We start from the raw sequence: 23,146 nt of genomic DNA, 5'->3' as shown, positions 1-23,146 counted from the left end.
TTTCCAGGCTTCTCCTTACAGCCTTTCTTAAATGAAGGCACAACATTAGCCACCCTCCAGTCCTCCTGCATCTCAGCCACAATTATATATGATATAAATATTTCTGCTAGGGGGCCCGCAATTTCTCCCCTAACTTACTACATCTTCCTGGGACACGCTTGATCACGTCCCAGAAATTTATCCAACTTTATATTTTCTAAGCCCTCCAGCACTTCCTCTTCTGTTCTGTGAACTATTTTCAAAGCATCAATATTTATCCCCACAAATTCTCTAGCCTCTGTTTCTTTCTCCACAATAAAATGTTACGCGAAATATTCATTTAATATCTCTCCCATCTCCTCAGGTTGAACATATAGACAACCTCACTGATCTTTAAGGGACCCTTTTCTCTCTCTAGATGCTCTTTTGCTCTTAATATAAATGTAGTATCTTTTTGGATTATCCTTAACCTTGCCTGCTAGGGTTATCTCATATGCCCTCTTTGCTTTCCTGATTTCCTTCTTAAGAACGCCCCTAAACTCTTTATACTGTTCAAGAGATTCATTTGATTCCAGTTGTGTCCATCTAAAAAATGAGTCTTTCTTATTCTTGACTAGAACCTCAATATCTTTCAACACCCATTGCTCCCTACTCTTACCAGCCTTACCCTTTACTCTAACAGGTACATAATGCCTCTGAATTTTCATTATCACACTTTTGAACGCCTCCCCCGCCCTCCATCCCCACTTGTCAATCATCCCTTTACCTGCGAACAATCTACTCTAATCAGCTTTTGAAAGTTCTTGTCTCATACCATTAAAATTTGTCTTACTCCAATTCAGAACTTTAACCTTTATGGAAGAGTTATCCTTTACCATAAATAGAATTATGATCACTAGTCCCACAGTGTTTCCCTCCCAACACTTCAGTCACTTGCTCTGCCTTATTTTCCAAGAGAAGGTCAGGTTTTGCTCCTTCTCTAGTTGGTACATTTACATATTGATAAAGCAAATTTTCTTGAACGCATTTAACAAATTTCTCACTATCAAGTCTTTAAAACTATGGCAATCCCAGTTAATATTTGGAAAATTAAAATTCCCTACTATTACAACCCGATTATTCTCACTTTTTTTCTGAGACCTCTCTACATATTTGCTCCTCAATTTCCCGCTGACTATTAGGGTCCTATAACATAATCCTAACAAAGTGATCATACAGTTTTCACAGGATGATCCCTCAGAAATAACTTTTCTAATTACAGTAGTAATGTTTTCCTTAATAAAAACCACCATTCCCCCTCTTCCCTTGCCTCCTTCCTATAGCATTTAAAACCTGGAACATTGAGCTGCCAGTCCTGTCCTTCCCCCTGCCAAGTTTCTGTAATAGTTAGGATGTCCCAGTTCCATGTTCCCAATCATGCCCTAAGTTCATCAGCCTTACCTGTAAGACCCCTTGCACTGAAATAAATGCAGTTTAATTCTTCAGAGCTACCTCGATCCCCAACTAGCTCCTGGCTGCCTTTTCTAATTAACTTGCTCTTTTCTGATTCAGAACCATCCTCATCTGTCTTTCTGCTTTTACTGCTACTTAGCAACCTCTCACCCTCTCCACTAGTTTAAAGGGTCCCAAAATGGAACTAGCAAACATCCCTGCCAGAATATTGGCCCCTTTCAAGTTCAGGTGAAACCTATGCCTTTTGAACAGGTCTTTTCTGTCAGCAAGTAATATTTACGTATGACAATTTACTTGCATTCCCACCATAGATTCCTGTACCATCAACATCCTGGCAATTACCATTGACCAGAAATTACTAAAAATGTTATAAAGCCTGGAGTCAATAGTAAGGATTCCCTGGGCTAACTCTCCCGTTTTCATGCCATTGTGCTGCCAATGGGACAGGACACACTTGGGCATGACCTTAGAAGAGTGCAAATATGGCAGGCTTTTTTTTGGCTAATTTGTGGGACAGATCGCTCAATTTTGGCATAACTGCATAGACGTTGGAGAGACAGACTTTGCAGGGTTGATATCTGAATGCTGTGCTCCAGGTAATGTCAAAAGCTACCGATTCCACGTGAGGAGGGATGACCACATGAAATAGGAAATGGTATGATCCAAATTCAATTTACTATGTATATGGGAAGAGACCAGAAGGTATTGAAGGTAAAATTACTCAAGGAGAGAAGACAATTTCAGAGATTTAAAAACAGATTAATCACAGATTGCAGGATAAATGGAAGGCATTCAGGAAAGGGATATTTTGGAAGATATTGTATAGTAGTAATGTTACAGGACCAGTAATCCAGAGGCTAGGATAATTTACAGGGGACATGGAATGGGATACAGCACCAATTCACCAGAATGGTACCCCATCTTACAAAGTGTTAAAATATGGGAACCAGTTCTATAAACGTTGCTCATACTTTCATTGTACTGCAGAAGATGAGGGATAATCTAGCAAAGATATGACAAACAATAGAGATTCAATAAGGTAATTAAAATAACCTATTCCCACTGGTGGGGGAGAGCCAGAACAGGGAATATATAATTTTCAAGTTAGAACTAGACTATTTAAGAATAAAAGAGATAGAGGTTAAATTGTAAACCTATTCATAGAAAGGCTGCAGAACATTCAAGGGATGTGACTTTTCAAAAGGACAGGCAGAAAAAGAAGGCTAGTGGAGTAGTTTTATTAGTATAAGACGGAATCAGTATGATAGCATGAAATGATGCTGGATTGTAGCATATAGATTCCATATGAGTAGAAATAAGAAATAACGAGGGGAAGAAGATAATGGTAGGAGTAGCCAAAAGGCTCCCCCAGCAGTCGCTATACTGTAGGATGGACAATAAATCAAAAAAACGGTGACAAACAAAGTCAACAGACAAGAAGTAATCCAATCACTTTTTACTTACATCATCCTGGATGTCCAGGTCACAACTGGCTTTCAGCAGAATTCGTACAACATCAATGTGGCCCTTGTACGCAGCCAAATGCAGCGCAGTGCGTCCATGCTACAAATGACAAGCAGCAACAATGAGAAGTTATTTAATTCATAAAGGCTTCACTCAGTCTCAAAAACAAGAAAATTCTTTTGAAACCTGTACAATTACCAATCCTCCCCTGCACAAACAGCATGGGTATTCCTTCAGAGTTTGATTCTTAACTTCTTTCTCCTCTTCCTTATCCACCTGCTCCTTATTTGAATAACATCCCTTAGGAATCACATTAATCACAGAGATTTGCAGCAGGAAGACATTTAGATCATTGCAGCTGTGCTAGGTCTCTGAAGGAATTATCACCTGTGTCTCATTTCCGTATCTCATCTCTAACTCCTTTCAAAATGTTTATTTTCAATTTCCCCTTTTAAAAGGTCCCTGAATATTACTTCTATTAGTATGTTTGCTCAGATATTCTAACAACCTCTGCATATAAAAGACAAGACTAATTTACTCTTTTGTGTTCTTTGGCCTTTAACGTATGGTCTTTAATGTATGAATTTTAGCTACTATTAATCAAAGAAAATTATTTTCCTGAATTGCCTCCAAAAATTCCTTCCCAATTTCTGCCATTTTGATTTGGTCTCTATTTAATTTTTCTCTACCGCTGAATAACCGATTTCTGTAATCTCTTCTCATAAATAAGGACTTTCATATTATCATCTCTTTGCTACCCCCTTAATTCCTCAAGAAAAGTCCTAAAAGTTTGCTATAATTTTTGTAAGTTTAGTCCATTTTCATTTTGTACTTTATTCTCCTATTCATTGAAAAAAAACATCCCATGTAGAAGTTGTTAGGTATAGGTTATCATTTAAAAATATTCTTTGATAAGTCTTCAGATCAACTGACACTGTCATAGTATGACTGAGCTATTATGGTCTGAACTGCAGAATTCAGACCCGCATCTATCACCTGGGGCGGAATAGTAGCTAGCACTGCTGCCTCATAACACTATGGACCTGAGTTCAATTCTAGCCTTGGGTAATGATCTATATTAAGTTTGCATGTTCTCCCCACGTCTGCATAGCACTCCTCCTGCAATCCAACAATGTGCAGGGTTATAGAGATGGGATAGATCAGGATGGGGTCCTCTTTGGAGAGTTGTTATGGGCTGAATGGCTTGCTATTAGGACGTAGGGATTCCATAACCATTTTCATAAGAATGTAAGTACACAATTCAATCCCTCAAGTGTCCTCCACCAATTATGGCTTAATTTCGCAAACATTACTGTGGCCACTTAAGTTTATATTGACTGAAACTTCAATGCACATATTTTGTTTATACATGTGAGGTAAGAAACTATGTGAAAAAGGAGCCAATGTAAATATTCAAGGAACAAGTTTAATTATCCATGTCTAAAACTAGTATTTCAGTCATTATTGTTTGTTCTATCACTAACAATTTAACTAGTGCACAATTGCCAGATTCAACTCTATCATGTTGTGCATCCCTCTCTAAAAAAAAGTTTGTAATTGTATAGTGCTTTTAATATAATAAAATGCTTCATGGTGCATTACTAATGCCTTACAACGCTCCTCTACGCATTCCAACCACTCTCACGGATACCTCCATCCATCTCTCATAGTCACTTCCCCCTACACCATACATGGACATCTCTTCCTCCTCCTCCTATTCCACCCTGCTCTCAAAAGTCTGTGACAGCTTTCAAGCATCAAAACTGGGTTATAATCAGAAAAGGTTTGGGTCCAATGACTTAACATACAGGCAACTGAAGGTATCGCTACTAACTGTGGAGTAATAAATACTGGAAATGTTCAAGAGGTCAGAATTAAATGAGTGCAAATATCTTGGAGGGTTATGGGGCCAGTGGAGATTACAGAATTAGAGAAGGGAAAGGTCATGGATTTGAAAACAAGAATGAGAATTTTAAAGTTGTTCTGCATCAGAAGCAAAGTTAATCATCAAGCAAGAGGTGAGTGGGAGTTTGTGCAAGTAAATGCATGGAGAACAGAGCTTTCTATGACCTCAGGTGTTTGCACTGACGTGGTGAAGGCAGATTCATTCAGGTTTTCACGAGGGAGGTGGATATTACCCGAACTGCGGAGGGGAATGGGGGAAAAGGACCAGATGAGCAGCCCTGATGGAGAATCAACCCGTACACAACACAGCAGAAGGACAGTTCTGTGCTGCAAACAAATTATGTCTCTGTTAGGGAAATTCCCTCCTCCTTAGAAATGATGAAGAAGGTGGCAAACAAGGCAAATAATTGAGCAATTAGGCCCTGGAGAGATACTTGGCCTCTTTTTCCTACCATGGCAACTCATTGCTGGGTGGAGACTCATTGGGGATTTTCTCAATTTGCCAGAAATTAAAGCCCTTACGTGGTCAATCAACAGCCATTTAAGGGCCTCAACTCGCCATTTGCCCAATTATGTGCCTACTAGCAATTGGGAATAACAGCTGGAAAACCAGGAGAACCTTTCTGCCGGGTTTGAATGCTGTCCATTTGCTCCAATCGGGGGCCAATGGCAGGTGACTGGGTTATTGCTGAATACCAATCTACTGCAGTTGCCTCTGAATCTTCCTGATACATCTCCCTCCACCCCAATCCTTACCCCTTGAGACTCAACAGTGAAACACATCTTTGTGATGGATCCCTGAAAAGGTAGGCCTGCAGTGATGATCTCGAGGCCACTGATTTGCCAGCAGCGTTTTTTAGTGGAGTGCTCTTGAGAGTTGAAACTTGTGATTTGCTGAGAAACTCACCAGAAAATAAATCTACTAAAAAACTCCCACAATAAAATTTAAGTTGGGGGGTGGGGTTACAATACTTCTATCTATGTGACTTACACATAATGATTAGTTCTAGCTAACCAAAAATTAGACAGCTTCGATAAGTGTAGAAACCTTTTTAAGGAACAGTTTGTTGCCAACCAATACAAACTCATCAACTCATTGTCTAAACCATAACCTCAGTCTGGTCTGGTGTATGCCTGACAGCATTAATGGAAGGAAAGTAGATATCAAACTAACACTGTTACCTTCAGATAATTGAAATTCACCTGGTTCTGCCTGACCATGAGCAATGACATTTATGTAACACAGTACAATCTTATGTCTCAGCTCTGTTTTGTAAACAGAAAACCACCCTACAATCACCATGACCCCACCCTGCATCTTTCCACTTTTAGAATTCGCTTTCTTCCTTTAAGATGTTCCTTAAAAGCTACCTTTTTGACCAATAATATCTCTTAATGTGGCTGAGTGTCATATTTTGTTGTGTAATCCTTCAGTGATAACATAAAAGGAAATATGATGGTCTTTTTTTAGCAAATGACAAACAAAAGAGTACACTAATTAAAGCAAATTAATGACATGCTGCAGGATTAAGTGGAGGGTGTCAAATTGCAGACAGCAAAGATACATTGTAAACCATTTTTATACAAGAGAGAATGGTGATCACATTGTAGATGCTGGAGAAAGACAAAGATCAATTACTTTGCTCAACATTAGAAAAGCAGTTGGTTGCAGCTGAATAAAAGTAACTGAGCGCGATTTCCTGTGGCCTAAGCTGTAAAAAGGCCAGAGAAGAACTAGGAGAGATTCTGATCACAATTATTCAGTACCCCTTAAATATGCAAATTATGCAGTAGGAATGGGATGTATGAAAGTGACAGCTTTGTTACTCTCTCAGCTAACGGTTAGTTACCTCTCTTAGGTTTCATCTTCTTTGATCTTGATGCCTGAAATGGCTGCAAGACTCCAACTGGCACCTCACTGGAGAAATACCAACAGTAATACCTTTTTTGCTCCTCCAAATCCACTAGTATGAAGGTCAATACAACAGCAGCATCCTCTGCCAACTGCCAAGCTGCCCAGCATTGGGGCACTCATCACTCAAAACCAGCTCTGATGACTGAGGATTGTTGTTCATATGTCTGTCTTCCAAAGCAATTGCTCTATTTTGAGTTCAGTTACAGCAGAAGACACTCAAAAGAATAATGGAAATGCTTTGGAGATATCCTGAAAGCATTCCATTGAATCATAGAATCCCTACAGGGTGGAAGCAGGCCAAATGGCACATCAACTCCACACTGACCCTCCAAAGAGCATCCCACCCTTTTCCCTTTAACCTTGCATTTCCTATGGCTAATCCACCTATCCTGTATGTCCCTGGTCACAATGGACATCTCACCTAATCTGCACATGTTTGGACTGTGGAAGGAAACCAGAGCACCTGGAGGAAACCCATGCAGACATAGGGAGAATGTGTAAACTCCATATAGACAGTCGCCCAATGGTGGAACTGGATACAGGTCCGTGGCACTGTCAGGCAGCAGTGCTAACCACTGTACTGCCCTTTCTGAAGAGGTTGAACCTACCTATCAACTCACAGGAGACCCTGACTTGCGACTGTCCAATATGGAGAAGGTTAATCTGGGAAGGCACTGAACACATTCAAAGACTTCATTGAGAACATGCAAAGGTTAAGATGAGGCATTAGAGAAAGCGCAGAAACCTGCTACCCAACCTTGAAGCATCACCTTCCCAATGGGTGGGACAGTCTGTAGCTTGTGTACTGGAACCGGCTCAGGCCCCATTGAACCAGAGTGGTTGCAAGTCATCTGTGCTCTGATGTAACTGCTTAATAGGAGGAAATTCAAGGTTCAGAAAGTCATTTTTTTTAATGATTTGTTTTTACTTGCCTTTCTACTCCAGATTTATCCACTTCTGCATTCTATTTAGAATCTAACTGCTCGATCATGCTTCTACATGTAACTTGTCTCTCCAAAATAGTTTATTTCACAGTTTCTCTGATAACCAGGCTAAGAATATTACAGAGCAGGTTAAAATCTAAGTAGTAAATTGTCAAAATCACTGGTGCCACTGCACATCAGCTAAATTGCCAAATGATTACTGATGTTACTGTCCTATCTGACTGTAAGAGTTAAACTGGAGGCTGACAGATCACCAAGGGCTGCAGAGCTCAAGAATACTTCAGCTTTCCACAACCCATTAATTTTATTTAACATAAAATTGAAGTATGAAGCAAAACACATTTCTGTAATCTCTTCACAGATATTTAATTATACTTCAAGAAACACCCAGGACTATTTTCTGAACATCTGAATTCCAGCAAAAACCTTTAGATTCTGTACATAGATGGTGATATAATATTATATACTTTTATATTTACTATACTCATTACAGACAGGAAACAACTTGCTTAGACCTGGTATTTATGGGGGATTATACACAGTACAATCACAGTACAATAAAGATAGCTAACCTTAATTTTCAGAAAGTTTATGACCTTTTCTGCTGCAATTTTTAAGGCAAGATAGTAGACAAGGTTGAAATATCCTGAGAACTGTTGGAGCAACTGACCAGAAATCATAGGAATATAAAAGTAGATCATTCAGCTCAATCTATGCTGCCATTTAAGTTGTTTTTAATTAACCTGTTGCAACATTTTATGACACAACTCCAGGGCAGGTGGGTTACACCACTGCACTGTAAGACCCTTGTTCTGCCATTTAATGAGCGCACGGCTGTTTTGTAGCTTAGTCAATCATCTTCCCTGCCTCCATATCTTTCCCAAATGCCAGGAAATGTTACTTAGCAATAATGGAGAGAAGGAAGTAGAAAGCAAGCTGTGAGAAAGGCAGTGGGGGTGCCAGGACTATTGGGAGTGGAGTAAAACAGATACCTTTAATTGCACTCAAAATAATTGTACAGGAAGTTCTCCTGCTGGTGGTCTTTCATCATCCTTTTAGTTATTCAAAATAAGGGAACCTTGCAAAGGGACTTTGGAATAATCATTTTTAGCTCATTAGTTGTGAACTTTATTTACAGTATAGTGGGTCAGTGGTTAGCACTGCTGCCTCACAGAACCAGGAACTGGGTTCAATTCCTGTCTTGGGCGAGTGTCTGTGTGGAGTTTGCACATTCTCCGTGTCTGCGTGCGTTTTCTCCGGGTCCTCCGGTTTCCTCCCACAGTCCAAAGATGTGCAGGTTAGGTGAATTGGCCATGCTAAATTGCCCATAGTGTTAGGTGCATTAGTCAGGAGTAAATCTAGAGTAGGGGAATGGATCTGGTGGGTTACTCTTCGGAGGGTCAGTGTGGGCTTGTTGGGCGGAAGGGCCTGTTTCCACAATGTAGGGAATCTAATCTAATCTAATCATAGATATGATTCATTCTATTCTGATAAATCATGTTCCAGGCTGGGGTTGCCAAGCATCCTGGATTATCCAGGGATCTCCTCAGACTGAACTAAACAATGAAACAAAGCAAAAGAGATATGAGGAAAAACATTTCCAAGCAGCGTTGTTCAGGTCTGGAATGCACTGCCTGAGAGCCTGGAGGAGGAGCCAGATTCAATTGAGGTATTAAAGACGGCATTAGACTGTTCACTGAAAAAGATGCACGTTAGGATTATGGGGAGATGAATGGGGATACAGAATTTGGTGAATTGCTTGCAGAGCTGGTGCACACACGAAGGGCAGAATGGCTTTGTTCTGTGTTCATACAGTTTTGTAACTTCTTACACCTTTCTTTTCATTTTAGAGCAGGGATAACTGAAAAGTTGAAGAAAGAGTTACTTGCAAAACATTCTCCTGTTTTCAATCCTCATTCTCTTTTATAAGATGACTGCCCTGAACCTGAATTAAGACCCAGACAGTAGCATAAATGTTCTGTTAATATATATGCATATATAGTAACGATGACATCACAACATTTAATTGAAATGTCTTGTTAGCATTCTATGTTAAAAGTCGAATTTGCACCAAATCTCCGATTCCTGATGTTAACTTCAACCTGATTTGAGAACAGATTAGGTAGATATAAAAGAATGAACACACATGACTGGGGGATTTGTACTCTTACATTCAACACCAACAAAGCTATACACAGAACCTATATCTATATTGTGAGTTGCCTAATGAGGACTCTACTCTGAAGCTTAAAGAAACAGGTTGTTACAGCATCAGTGAACAGAGGTTCTTTTATAACTGCTTGGAGACAAGCCACAGTTCTGTTTCGGGTACCCTATGAAAAGAATGTCTGGTATCCAAGCAACAAAATGGAGTGCAGGCTGAATTCAGATTTATTTATAAAGCTTTCCAGGCCTCCACTGTTCCATTGAGCTTTGGTATTCGCAGAAGTTATAGTGGTGAGTACAACTTATTTAAGGATGGAGTTATAAAAACTTTCCAAAACAGAACACAAACTTTTTACCCCTTAATTTTGGCTAATGCAGTATTGTAATGAGTGCAGTTAGTACCCCTCCTATTTCATTTGGAATGTTAAGGAAGCCTTCCTCACCCTAGAATGATGGTTTTCACTGTGGTGATCAACTCTGTGTTAAACATTAAGATATGAACCTCCAGGAAACCTTGACCCAGTGGTCAGTTCACAGTACAGAAGGTCTTTGGGTATTCCATCATCATCAAATGAGGTGTCAACCCGGTGAAGCTCCCAAACAGGACAATTGTGTGCCAAACAGCTAATCTAAACTAATTTGATCTTAAGCAAATCTAATGTAATCTAACCTATCCCACAACCAATGGATTAGATCTCAGATCTTCAGTCCAGCCACATCCAGTCGTGAATGGTGGTAGACAATTCAACAATTCACTGAAGGTGGTGGCTCTTCTGGAGTATCCCCATCCTCAAACATAGAAGAGCCCAACACATCAAAAGATAAAACTGAAGCATTAGTAGGAATGCTCAGCCAGAAGATCCATCCTCAACAGATCCAGCCACTGAAACTGTGGTCATCCCTGTCACTACTGTACTAGAGTCTGCAAACCTAATGAATGAGTAACACAAGCTCAGCACCAGCATCAACATCAGCTGATGTGGAGCCAACTTCTACTGTCGAACTTGAAGCAGTAATTGCCCTCATGACATAGTAAGTGTATCGGAGTGCCACAATTTCTCATCTACAGTAGAATGTCAAGCAAATGGGAGTGTGATAACAGCACTATACCTCTTGTAGTGCAGTGGTATAGTCCCTATCTCTGGACCCATGAGGCCCAGGCTCAAATCCCATCTGCTCCAGAGGTGTCTGATAGCAACTCTGAACAGGCTGATAAAAATACCTTTTCTCTGTCTGGAGGTGAAGGCTGGAATGCCATGTCATGCTGTCCAGTGAATCTGTAATACACCTTATTTTTGGGAATTGCCAAGGGCCATGGAATGTCCCTTTAACATCAGGTTTACATGCAGATTATGTCTTTGTACCAGTACTGTCCCGACAGGACACTGCCCAGTCCTTGGAATTCCAGCTGCAGACTACTGGAGGATGACCCAAAGCTGTGTGATTGATGGCGAGGTTGGGAGCTATAGCATTGTGCTGAGTAAGACCACAAGGACCTTCTTCAAGTGGAACAGCACCTGCAGCATCTACCGAACAGCAGTCAAAGCAATACAAAAAAAAAACTTACTTGTGAATGTTGTCCAATGGACCAGAGTTGCACCAAGTTATCTTTCACTGACTGCGGATGTTTCAATACTGTTAAGACCACCTTTCCCTGTATAATCTCAACTGCTTTGATCTTTCTATTTGGCTCCTGTTGCTTGCTATAAAGTAATATTTACAAATGGATGTAAGATTTCACAACATCCAATTATCTATCATTCAATCTGGATAACGTTTTGTGTTCGTATGGGTATTATGGAATGGGAATCCATCACTCAGATAGAATTAGGACATTGAGTAGCACTAAGGATGCCTAGCCTATCTACCTTCATTCATGTTGCAGCTAAAATGACATTCAGTCACACATTGATCATGCAACGTGAAGCTACAATATGAAACATGATGACATTTACAATAAAATGTCACTTATGCCACTGATATGTCCTCAGAAGATCTTGCTTTCCGTCCCAACATGTCTAGGCATAATCTTGGGTCCACAGAGGACAGTATCTGCCAGCCTTGGAGTTTTGCTTAGAGACCCCAGAGGAGTTTGTGGCTAAAGGTCCTGATATGCTGACAGCCTCCTTTCCTGATGTGGGTTCATCATCCATAGTCTGACATCCCAGTAGTATGAGGGCCATAGGCAGCATGGAGATGGAAGGCATGGCCACCTTTGAAGTGTCCTGAGAGAAGATGACTGGGCAGTCTGTATGTAGTCAGTCCTTCAGCTGGGTGCCTACTGGCACCAGCCTGTCTCTTAATGTGGATAAATGTATGGTTATCCACTTTGGTGGCAAGAACAGGAAGACAGATTACTACCTCAATGGAATCAATTTAGGTAAAGGGGCAGTACAGAGAGATCTGGGGGGTTCTTGTACACCAATGAAGGTAAGCATGCAAGTACAGCAGGTAGTGAAGAAGGCTAATAGCATGCTGGCCTTCATAACAAGAGGGATTGAATATAGAAGCAAAGAGGTTCTTCTGCAGCTGTACAGGGCCCTGGTGAGACCACACCTGGAGTACAGTGTGCAGTTCTGGTCTCCAAATTTGAGGAAAGACATTCTGGCTATTGAGGGAGTGCAGCGTAGGTTCACGAGGTCAATTCCTGGAATGGCGGGATTACCTTACATTGAAAGACTGGAGCGACTGGGCTTGTATATCCTTAAGTTTAGGAGACTGAGAGGGGATCTGATTGAGACATATAAGATTATTAAAGGATTGGACATTCTGGAGGCAGGAACATGTTTCTGCTGATGGGTAAGTGCCGAACCAGAGGACACAGCTTAAAAATACGGGATAGACCATTTAGGACAGAGATGAGGAGAAACTTCTTCACCCAGAGAGTGGTGGCTGTGTGGAATGCTCTGCCCCAGAGGGTAGTGGAGGCCCAGTCTCTGATTCATTTAAGAAAGAGTTGGATAGAGCTCTCAAGGATTGTGGAATCAAGGGAATAAGGCAGGAACAGGATACTGATTAAGGATGATCAGCCATGATCATGCTGAATGGTGGTGCAGGCTCAAAGGGCAGACTCCTGCACCTATTGTCTATTGTCTTAGTGAGGAAGGGGCATCTGGATTCAGGTAAGGGTCCCTCAACCCCTGTCACCTTGCTGTGGAGCACCAATGGTCAAAGTGGTGAAGTGCAGGCTTATATGCACATCCAGCCAAATAGACCTGGTGCTCCAAGTTAACAACAAGAAGAGTGAAGACCTTCAAGCTTTCAGTTTGCTCAGTGCCTCTGGCAAAGCTACCTACTGTTACTGTGTCTGCTTATGTGTTTCACTGAAGTCACGAATGGCTGACACCATGGGGGTTCTCTTCTGCCCAAGGTTGAGCAGACAATAGAGCTCTGGAAGTCCAGCAGCTTACAGCACTTTTTTCTTCAGCCAGCTGCAGAAAAATGGCACTCACCAGCATGTGCTTCAACTCCAACCAAGCTAAGTTATCCACCAGGTATCAGGATCTAAGATGGTGGAAGAGACAGGAGGCAGGCTCGTTGGTGTATTCTTTGGGGAATCAGTGACTCTTTCCTCATGGTTGGACGAGAGATATCTTGCAGACATCACTAGTATGTGAATCCTGAGAGGTCAGCCCCAATTACATCAGCCACTGGGAGAGGGAAGAGAATATGAGTGTGTACCATTAAGGTATAATTCATAGCTAATGAGATGAGCTGCAGAGAATAGGGGTGAGAAAACTTACTAGGGTTCACAAAGAGAAATTCTTGTTGAAACGCATTGAAGTGACATTTATCTGAGTTATGGTAAAATTCAGCCAATTCATTTGTTTTATTCGGAGAACATGGTTGCTGTCTAGGTCACCAATTCTTGCCAATGTCTAGAGAAAGTGGTGATGAGCTGTCTTCTTCAACAGTGACAGTCCATGTGTGGTAGGGACACTGTCACTGATGTTTAGCAATAAATTCCAGAATTGTGAATCAGCAACAATGCAGCAATGGTGATAAATTTCTCAATCAAAATGGTGTGTGGCTTGGAAGGGAGCTTAGAGCTGGTGGTGTTCCCATGAATCTGCTGCCCTTGTCCTTATAGGTGGTTGAGGTCATCGGTTTGGAAAGTGGTGCCCAAGGGGCCTTGGTGAGTTATTGCAATGCATTTTGTTGATGGTATACTCTGCTGCTACCGTGTGTTAAAATTGGAGGAAGTGAATTTTTAAAGTGCTGTATGGAATGCCAATCAAGTGGGCTGCTTTAAGCTCAAATAAGACTGGAGCTAAACTTATCCAGGCGAGTGAAGAGTTTTCTATCACACTCTGACTTGTGCGTTAAATATCAAGTACAGTTATTTAATGCCATGAATTGTCAAGTGAAGATGGTTGGATTCTCTTTTGCCAGATATTGTAATTGCTTAGCCCTGGTGGGGCACAAATGCAATATTCGTTTAAAAATCACTCAGGGATGTGGCCTTCACTAGCTGGACCAGCACATATTGCCCATCCCCAGTTGCAGCTGAGGTGGTGATAGTGAGCTGCCTCTTGCCCTGCTGGAGTCCAATTTATGTAGGTATGTCCACAATGCTGTTGGAAGTTCACTCCAGGATATGACCCAGCTATACTGAGGAACAGCAAATATATTTCTAAGTCAGGTTGATGAATGACTTGGAGGGAAATTGCAAGTGGTTGTGATCCTATGTGCCTGCTGCTCTTGTCGTTTTAAATTGTAGTGATTGTGAGTTTGAAAGTTAGAGACTGAGAAATCTTGGTGATTCTCTGCAGTATATTTGTTAATGGTATAAAAGTCCCTGCTGTCTGTCGGTGATTGAGGGAGTGAATGCTTGTGGATGCCGTACCAGTCAAATGGACTGTGTTGTCCTGGATAGTGTCAAGCATCTTGTGCATATTGGAGCTGCACTTATCCAGGCAAGTGAGGAGCATTGCCACTTATTAGCCCAAGCCTGAGTGTTGTCCAGGTCTTGATGCACATGAAAATAGACTGCTTGAGTATGAGCAGTTGTGAATGGTGCTGAGTATTGTACAATCATCAACAAATATCCCGACTTCTGACCTTATGATGGAGAGAAAGCAGCTGAAGATGGTTGGGCCTAAGGATACTACCCTGAAGAATTTCGGCAGAGATATCCTACAGCTAGGATATCTGACCCCAACAACCACAACCATCATTTTTTGTGTCAGGTATGACTCCAACCAAGGAAGATAATTTAATCCATTGGCTAGGAAGTTGTTGTTGCGATAACCTTTGACTAGTTTGGACACTTCCCTGAGCCTGAGATGATTGGCATGTAACAAGAAGCATCTTCCTTTAGGCTAGGTTTAACTCCAAACAGCTGAGTCCTTCCACACCCTCCTCCACCGATTTCCATTGACTAGTTTTGTCAGGGCTCCTTGATATCACACTTAGCCAAATACTGCTTTGATGTCAAAGCATCACTCTTACCTCACCACAGCAGTTTATGAGTTTATGTTTAAACCAAGGACGTAACAAAGTCAAGAGTGAAGTGGGCCTTGTGGAACCCAAACCAAGTTTCAGTGCATAGATTATTTATCAATTGTCCCTTGGCAGCAATATCATTATTCTTACATTACTTTGCAGATGATCAAGAGCAGACTAATGAGACAATAATTTTCTTGGTAGGACTGTTCCTGCTTTTTGAGGACAGGACATACCTGGGCGATTTTTCACATTGAGATGACAACATTGTACCTGTAGAGGAAAAGCTTTGCTAGGGGTGTGGTTAGCTCTGGAGCACTAGCTTCAATACAATTAGCAGAATGTTGTCAGGGCCCATGGCCTTGGAAGTGTCCAGAGTCTTTAGCCATTTCTTGATATCATGTGAAGAGTAAACCAAGCTGGCTTAAGACTGGCCCCGGTGGTACTAAGACCTGTGGAGGAGGCCAAGATAGATCAATTTGCCTTTTCTAGCTGAAGATGGTTACAAGTGCACTAGAACTGTCCTTTGATGTATTGCTTCCTTCATCATTGAGGATTAGGCATTTGTAGACCCTCCTTCTCCTATTAGTTGTTTAATTATCCACTACCATCTAGACTGGATGTGGCAGGACTGCAGAGTTTAGATATTATCTATTAATTGTGGATTTCTTATTATATGCTACTTCTGCTATCTGACCAGCACAAGTCCTGAGCTGCAGCCTGATATTGTCTCTAGTGTATCCTCTTGCGCTCTTCATTGAACCAGGTTCATCCTCTAGCTTGGTGGTAACAGCAGAGTCAGTCATTGCCATGGCTAAAGGTTACAGATTGTGGTTGAATACAAGTCTGCTGCTGATGGCACACAGCACCTCAAGGGTGACCTGATCAGAATTGTTAGATCTGTTCTAAGTCTATCCAATTTAGCATGGTTGTCTTGCCACACAATACAATGGAGGGTATCTTCAATCTGAAGATAGACTTTGCCTTCACAAGGTCTGTGCTGTGATTACTCTGTCATGGCTAGTGTGTCTGCCACATGTAGACTGGTGTGAATGAGAACAAATACATATTTCCCTCTTGTCAGTTCCCTCGCCATCTGTTGCAGGGACAGTCTGGCAGCTATCTACTTTAGGACTTGGCCAGTTCAATCAGTAAAGATACTGCTGAGACACTCTTGGTGATCAGAACGGAAACCCCCACATCCAGAGTACATTCTGTAATCTTACTACTCTCAACTTGGAAGAGCATGAATTCATTGTCGAAGGGCAGTGGACCATAGGTTGTAATCAGCAGGATACTTCCTTAGGTGAAAGTGAGGACAGCAGATGCTGGAGATTAGAGTCAAGATTAGAGTGGTGCTGGAAAAGCACAGCAGGTGAGTCAGCATCCGAGGAGGAGGAAAATCAACTTTTCGGGCAGGAGCCCTTCATAAAGATATTTCCTTCCCCTTCTCTGACCTGATGCCAAAATTTTATGCAGTCCAGAATCAATGTTGAGGCACCTCCCTCACAACTGCTAACCACTCTGCAACTCTGGTGTCTGTGTCCTGTCAGTGGTACAGGAGATACCAGAGAGGGCAATAGTACGTATAAACCATCAGACATTTTGTGAGCCTGCCAAAGATGTTATCTCCTTTCTCTGTGTGTATATTAAATTCAGCATTAAAGGATAGATTGTTTGTTATTATAGACCTGGAGTAGCTGAATTTGCAAACCACATCCAGTGGGGTGATTGTGAAATCAGAAGATTTCCTGACTTTCTCCTGTGACCAGAATTTTCTCAATGCTTATAGTCTGGGAGAACAATTTACAGGTTTGGAGGATTCAGGTTATACATCTTTGTAGCTGAATTTTAGATTAGAATCCCTACAGTGTGGAAGCAGGTCCTTTGGCCCAATAAGTTCACACTGGCCCTTTGAAGAGTAACCCACCCAGACCCTTTCCCCTATCCTGTATTTACCCCTAATTAGTGCATCTAACACTACGGGCAATTTAGCATAGCCAATTCACCTGACCTGCACATCTTTGGATTGTGGGAGGAAACCAGAGCGCCTGGAGGAAACTCATGCAGGCATGGGGAGAACGAGCAAACTCCACACAGACAGTCACTTGAGGTGGAAATCGAACCTGGTCCCTGGCACTGTGAGGCAGCAGTGCTAACTACCGTGCCACCCATGTGATGAGCACAGCATCATCATCTTAAAGGAGTTCTCTGATCAGGGAACCATGTGTTTTTGACTTCAGTTTCCACCTGGCAAGTGGACTTCTTCCATGTCTGTAGTGAAGGTAAAGGTCAGGTCAACGGAGAAGAAGATGCTAAACAGGGTGAGGGCCATGTCTCGTTCCATTAATCATTCAAATTGTGGGAAGTGGAACCATCAAACTCTGCAGTGCAGTGCATGTTGAAAGAATGAGTGAGACTGAGGAACTTTGATGCACAGATGGTAAGAAATAAGGTAATAGAGGAGTTTCAAAATAACTGAGAATTTTGAAATCAAGACGTTATGTGCCTGGGAGGCTGAACATTTTTCATCTGTGATGGAGCTCTGTTGGTTTCTATTTGATGTGCTCCTGTAATTTCCTGTCATAGATGAAGAATCCTCATCACTTGAGCTTCTTTTTAACTAATGCACAGGACAGGGACCTTGCTGGGTAGGAAACATTTATTGCTCACCCCTAGTGCCCAGAAGAATCAAACACATTGCTGTGAGTCTGGAGTCACCTATGAGCATGGCAGTTTCCTTCCCTCAAGGACATTAGTGAACCACTTGGGGTTTTCCCAAGAATTGTCAATGATTTTATCATCCTCATTAGGCTCCTTATTCCAAATTTTTATTGAATTCAAATTTAATGTTCTGCTGTGGTAGGACTTGAGTCTGGGTCCCTAGAACATTACCTTAGTTTCTGGATTAATAGTCTCTAGCAATAACGTCTCTCGGTCATTGCCTCCCCACCTCAGGAAGGCAGAGACTGCTTCTTTAGAGCTTTGGTAGAAGCTAATTTTCTCTAAAATCTTGAAAACTCCCACTCTGCTGTTGATGTTGAATGCCTTAGTGGGATCTATTTAAGTAAAAGAAAGGGATATATTTTGTTCACCTGCATATGGAGAATATCATGTTCTCAGCAAATCTGCCTGAACAGAAACCTGGGATACACTTGGTCGGAAAGTATATACAGTTTTCTTTTTAAGTAAGGCCTTATCTTGGGCGGCACGGTGGCACAGTGGTTAGCACTGCTGCCTCACAGCGCCTGTAGACCCGGGTTCAATTCCCGACTCAGGCGACTGACTGTGTGGAGTTTGCACGTTCTCCCCGTGTCTGCGTGGGTTTCCTCCGGGTGCTCCGGTTTCCTCCCACAGTCCAAAGATGTGTGGGTCAGGTGAATTGGCCAAGCTAAATTGCCTGTAGTGTTAAATAAGGGGTAAATGTAGGGGTATGGGTGGGTTGCGCTTCGGCGGGTCGGTGTGGACTTGTTGGGCCGAAGGGCCTGTTTCCACACTGTAAGTCTAATCTAATCTAAAAGCTTTCCACTGAAGCTGAAGAGCTCACTGCCTCTGTGGTTGTGGCAGTTCCCTTTGTTGCTCTGGCATGAGATGACTTTTACAGGATGCTTCTCCTGTGGAAAACTTTCCAATAGAGAAGGTGAAGGTCATAAAGATGTGGCCATCAATGGGACTTTCTATGCTTCAACAGTTGGGTTGGGATCCCATCTGTGCCAGGCACCTTTCTGTTTGGCCTCTCTAAGCTGAAGTGATGAAGGTTCTTCATCTGTGGAAGGCAACTGTAGGAAAGCATCAATTAGAGAGTGGGATATCTGCACCTCAGAGGAGTAATGTTTGGGCATTACAGCGTTGTTTCAAAACTTTTCTATTCCTTCACTCCTCCCATCTCCTCGAATTCTTCAACACTCTGAGACATCTGCATTCATCTGATTCTGGCCTCAAAAGCATCCTAGTTTTATCTGTTCCATCACTGCAGATTGTGCCTTCAGTTGCCTATGCCTCAAAATCTGCAATTTGCTCTCATAATGCTTCACCACTTGACTTCCCTTTCCTATCTTAAGACATACCTTAAAACCTAATTCTTTGACCAAACCTTCAATCACCGGACCAAACATCACGTTATATAATTCAGTGTTCTATTTTGTTCCATAATCTTCCTGAGAAGCACCTTAGGATATTTTATTTTGTTAAAGGAGTTATATACATTTCGACTTGTTGTAATTTTCATCATGCAGGGCAGTCTGCTACCTCTGCACAGACTGAACTCCATGTCCATTTCTAAATATTATGAAAATTGTCTTCCAGTTTGAATTTCCGTATGTTGACAAGCAAATACAGATTGAAGAGGCCCTGATACACAACTTGTGAAAGTATTTCAGAATGTAGTACCATGTTGTTGGGTTTTTCTGCCAGGCATTTTCAGGGTTAAGTTATTATTACTTGCCACTTGTGCTTCGGTTCAGTCTTGTTCCTTGTAAGCTGCAGTGATGTTCATAAATCAGAGCAGGAAATCCTCATGCTACACACTATCTAATGCTCTGTACTTGCACTGCTGCATTATTTATTTTTAGAAAGTATACTTTAATTTGGACTTTCACCAGACTGCGATTTGGGTCTGAATCAACTAGTGATTATATATACAAAAGACAGATTTTAAAAATACATTTTTTTCAACTCTCCTTACTACATGAAATAAAAAGACATGGCTCACTTTATCCTCTGCTGCAGATTTCAGACAGGAGTTTACCTGCTGTTGTCACAATCTAACTTGGCTCCAGTTTGGAGATAGTAGGACTGCAGATGCTGGAGATCAGCACCACACTGTTAGCTCCAGTTTGCAAACATTTGAACAACACAGTTCTCAGGCTGCTAGCTGTAAGAATTAAACACTGATTTGTAGATTGTAAGATTATGTAATTGGAAATCTGTGGACACTGAACTATCAAAGAGGACACCAATCCATCATTGACACAGCCTCTCAATCAAATATCTCAGAAATAGCAGTTAAATTAAAGGCACTGCCCCAGGCTAATATCTGATGCTTTGCTTTGTAAAGGTGACACTTACAGTCATATAGAAAAAACAGGTAGAGTATAAAGACATAATAATAGTTACACAACATCTTACATAGTTGTTTTGATCAAAAGAGACATTCATCAATATTTAATTAAAAATCACACAACACCAGGTTATAGTCCAACAGGTTTGTTTAAAAGTACAAGATTTCGAAGTCCAGCTCCTTCATCAGGTATCTAGCTATCTACCTGAGCCTGTCCTTCCAAATAAACCTGTTGCTCTATAACTTGGTGCTGTACGATTTGTAAATTTGTCCACCCCAGTGCGACACCGACATACCCACAGCATCAATATTTAATGAGTGTCCAACATTTAACTACAGCAAAGAAGTTTGTAAGAATGTGACAGGCAATTAACATTTAAGAAAGTGTTTTAATTTGCCCACACCTCAAACCAATAAAGAATTTGCATTTTGTAGTGTTTTTCACAACCATCAAAGTACTTTAGAGCTAATTAAGTACTTTTGAAGTGTAATCACTACTATAATGTGGGGAATGCGCCAGTTTTTTTCTTCAATCTTTCATGGGATATGGCCAAGACCAACATATATTATCCATTCCTATCTGCCCTTTGACTGTGTAATTTACTAGGCCATTTTCAAAGGCAGCTGAAAATGTTTTGCTGGTCAAAGCACAGCAGGCCAGGCAGCATCTCAGGAATAGAGAATTCGACGTTTCGAGCATAAGCCCTTCATCAGGAATGCTCGAAACGTCGAATTCTCTATTCCTGAGATGCTGCCTGGCCTGCTGTGCTTTGACCAGCAAAACATTTTCAGCTGTGATCTCCAGCATCTGCAGACCTCATTTTTTACTCGAACATTTTCAAAGGCACTTAAGAGTCAAACATATTGCTGTGGGTCTAGAGCGATATGTAGGCCAGACCAGGTGAGGATGGCCAATCTCCTTCCCTGAAGGTCAATAATGAAGTCGAGGGGATTTTTTATGACACTCATTATTTCTGAACGTAGCTGCCAATTTGTACACAGCCCTTGTTTTTATCATCTCCGTAGCAGCTGAATCATCCTCAAAACTAAGGTGATTTTGTGAAAGCATTCCAGTTTTATTGTAGACTTGCAATTCAATAAGTTATTTGCCATATCATCAATAGCATCTTTTAGTTTGAAGTGTTATTTTTGTCAGCCCCTCACTCCCTATGCCTGAATAGAATTCCAAATCATATGCAGCTGACTATCCTTAACTGGTTCCCATATGTGATATTAAATAAAAAGGTCAATTCTGCACAATTTGTGAACAATATGGTACTGAGTCCACTAGACCAGATTTACGATAGTGTGAGCTCTGTTGAGAGCAGTGGGGCATTAGATGTGACATACTAGCTTCAGTGTTCCAGCTTGAGGAACATGAAAGCTGTCAACTTAGATCCCTGATCCAACTCTACATTAGTACGTGCCAGATCCCGGATTTAGAATAGACTTTCGTGGGTCCGATTTATCGTCTGGATTGACAAATGAAGAACAGCCAATCTGCAGAAAGCTGAACACAAAGGCTTGGGGGTACTTGTGCACCAACCACAGAAAGCTAACACGCAGGTACGCGAGCTAACCAGGAGGTCTGATGGAATGTTGTTCCTTATTTCAAAGGGGTTGGAGTGTAAGATTAAGGAAGTCTTACTGCGAATGTGCAAAGTGCTGGTGAGATCATATCTGGAGTTGTGTGAGCAGTTTTGATACCCTTTTAGAAAAAACTTCATTTCATTGAAGACTTCAAGAAGGTTCACTAAGATGATCCCCAGTATGAAGGGATTGTCTTATAAGCAAAGACTAAACTTGTTGGGACACTACTCCCTGGAATTTGGAAGAATGAGAGGTGATCCCATTGAAACATGTAGGATTCTTAAGGGGCTTGACAGGACAAATGCTGAGAAGATGCTTCTCTTCATGGGACAGTCTAGGGCAAGAAGACAGTGTCAGAATAAAGGGGTGCCAATTTAAAACTTAAATGTGGAGGAGTTTCTTCTCTCAGAGGGTTGAGTCTCTATGGAACTCTTTGCCACAGAGAACAGTGAGGGCAGAGTCATTGTGTGTATTTAAGGCTGAGATAGATAGATTCTTGATCAGCAGGAATGTTGAGAGATTTGGGGAAAAGGCAGGAAAGTGAGCATGAGGAATGTTGCCAGATCAACCATGATACTAATGAATGGCAGAGCAAGCTCGAGAGGCCAAGCAGCCCACTCCTGTTCCTGTTTCCCATGGTCTTATGGTGAGATGTGATGTGGCACAACATGAGGCACTGTTTTGGGAAAGTCAAGTTTGCATTATCCTGGTGGCTGATACACAGCACCGTATGGTTCTAATGGACAGTGCAAACTTTTCAATTCTTTCAAAATAAACATTAAACTGAGGTCTTATTTGCCTATTTAGAGGAAGCTAAAGGACCCCATGACAATATTTAAAAATAGAATTCTGCTTGTACTCCTGTCTAACATTTATCCCTCAATCCACAAAATGCTCAATAAACTGATTTTCTGACAATTACTAATATGGTGTCTTGTTATGTGCAAATTGCCAGTCAGCTTACCTACAATCACAGCAGTGACCACACATCATCAGCAATTTTTTGGGTGACAGTCGCTTTGGCAATAAATTGTGCCACGTAAATGCAAGCCTGTTCCCCTTCTTTTCATAAAGGTGTAGTTAATACTTGCCGCATGGTGGTTGTTAGAAATGACATTAAGTACATGCAAATTCATAATAGGAAGACAGACATTACAATTTTTCTTCTGATTAGAACCATAAGAACATAAGAACTAGGAGCAGGAGTAGGCCATCTGGCCCTTCAAG

At 41.4% G+C, this 23,146-nt stretch overlaps 1 protein-coding gene across 4 annotated transcripts in view; it reads right to left on the bottom strand.

Annotated features, from left to right (window-relative positions):
- ankrd6b (ankyrin repeat domain 6b) overlaps nt 1–23,146 on the bottom strand; it is a 235,520-nt gene that overhangs the window by 56,460 nt on the left and 155,914 nt on the right. For all 4 annotated transcript variants that reach the window (XM_060856969.1, XM_060856964.1, XM_060856975.1 and 1 more), the window contains one exon: nt 2,896–2,994. In XM_060856969.1, the coding sequence (XP_060712952.1) occupies nt 2,896–2,994 (99 nt within the window). The remainder of the gene's footprint in view (nt 1–2,895; nt 2,995–23,146) is intronic.

Source organism: Hemiscyllium ocellatum, chromosome 3 (assembly GCF_020745735.1).
Source record: "Hemiscyllium ocellatum isolate sHemOce1 chromosome 3, sHemOce1.pat.X.cur, whole genome shotgun sequence".
Classification (NCBI taxonomy): Eukaryota; Metazoa; Chordata; class Chondrichthyes; order Orectolobiformes; family Hemiscylliidae; genus Hemiscyllium; species Hemiscyllium ocellatum.
The sequence above is the reverse complement of the archived record's forward strand: the minus strand, read 5'-3'. Positions and strand labels throughout refer to the sequence as shown.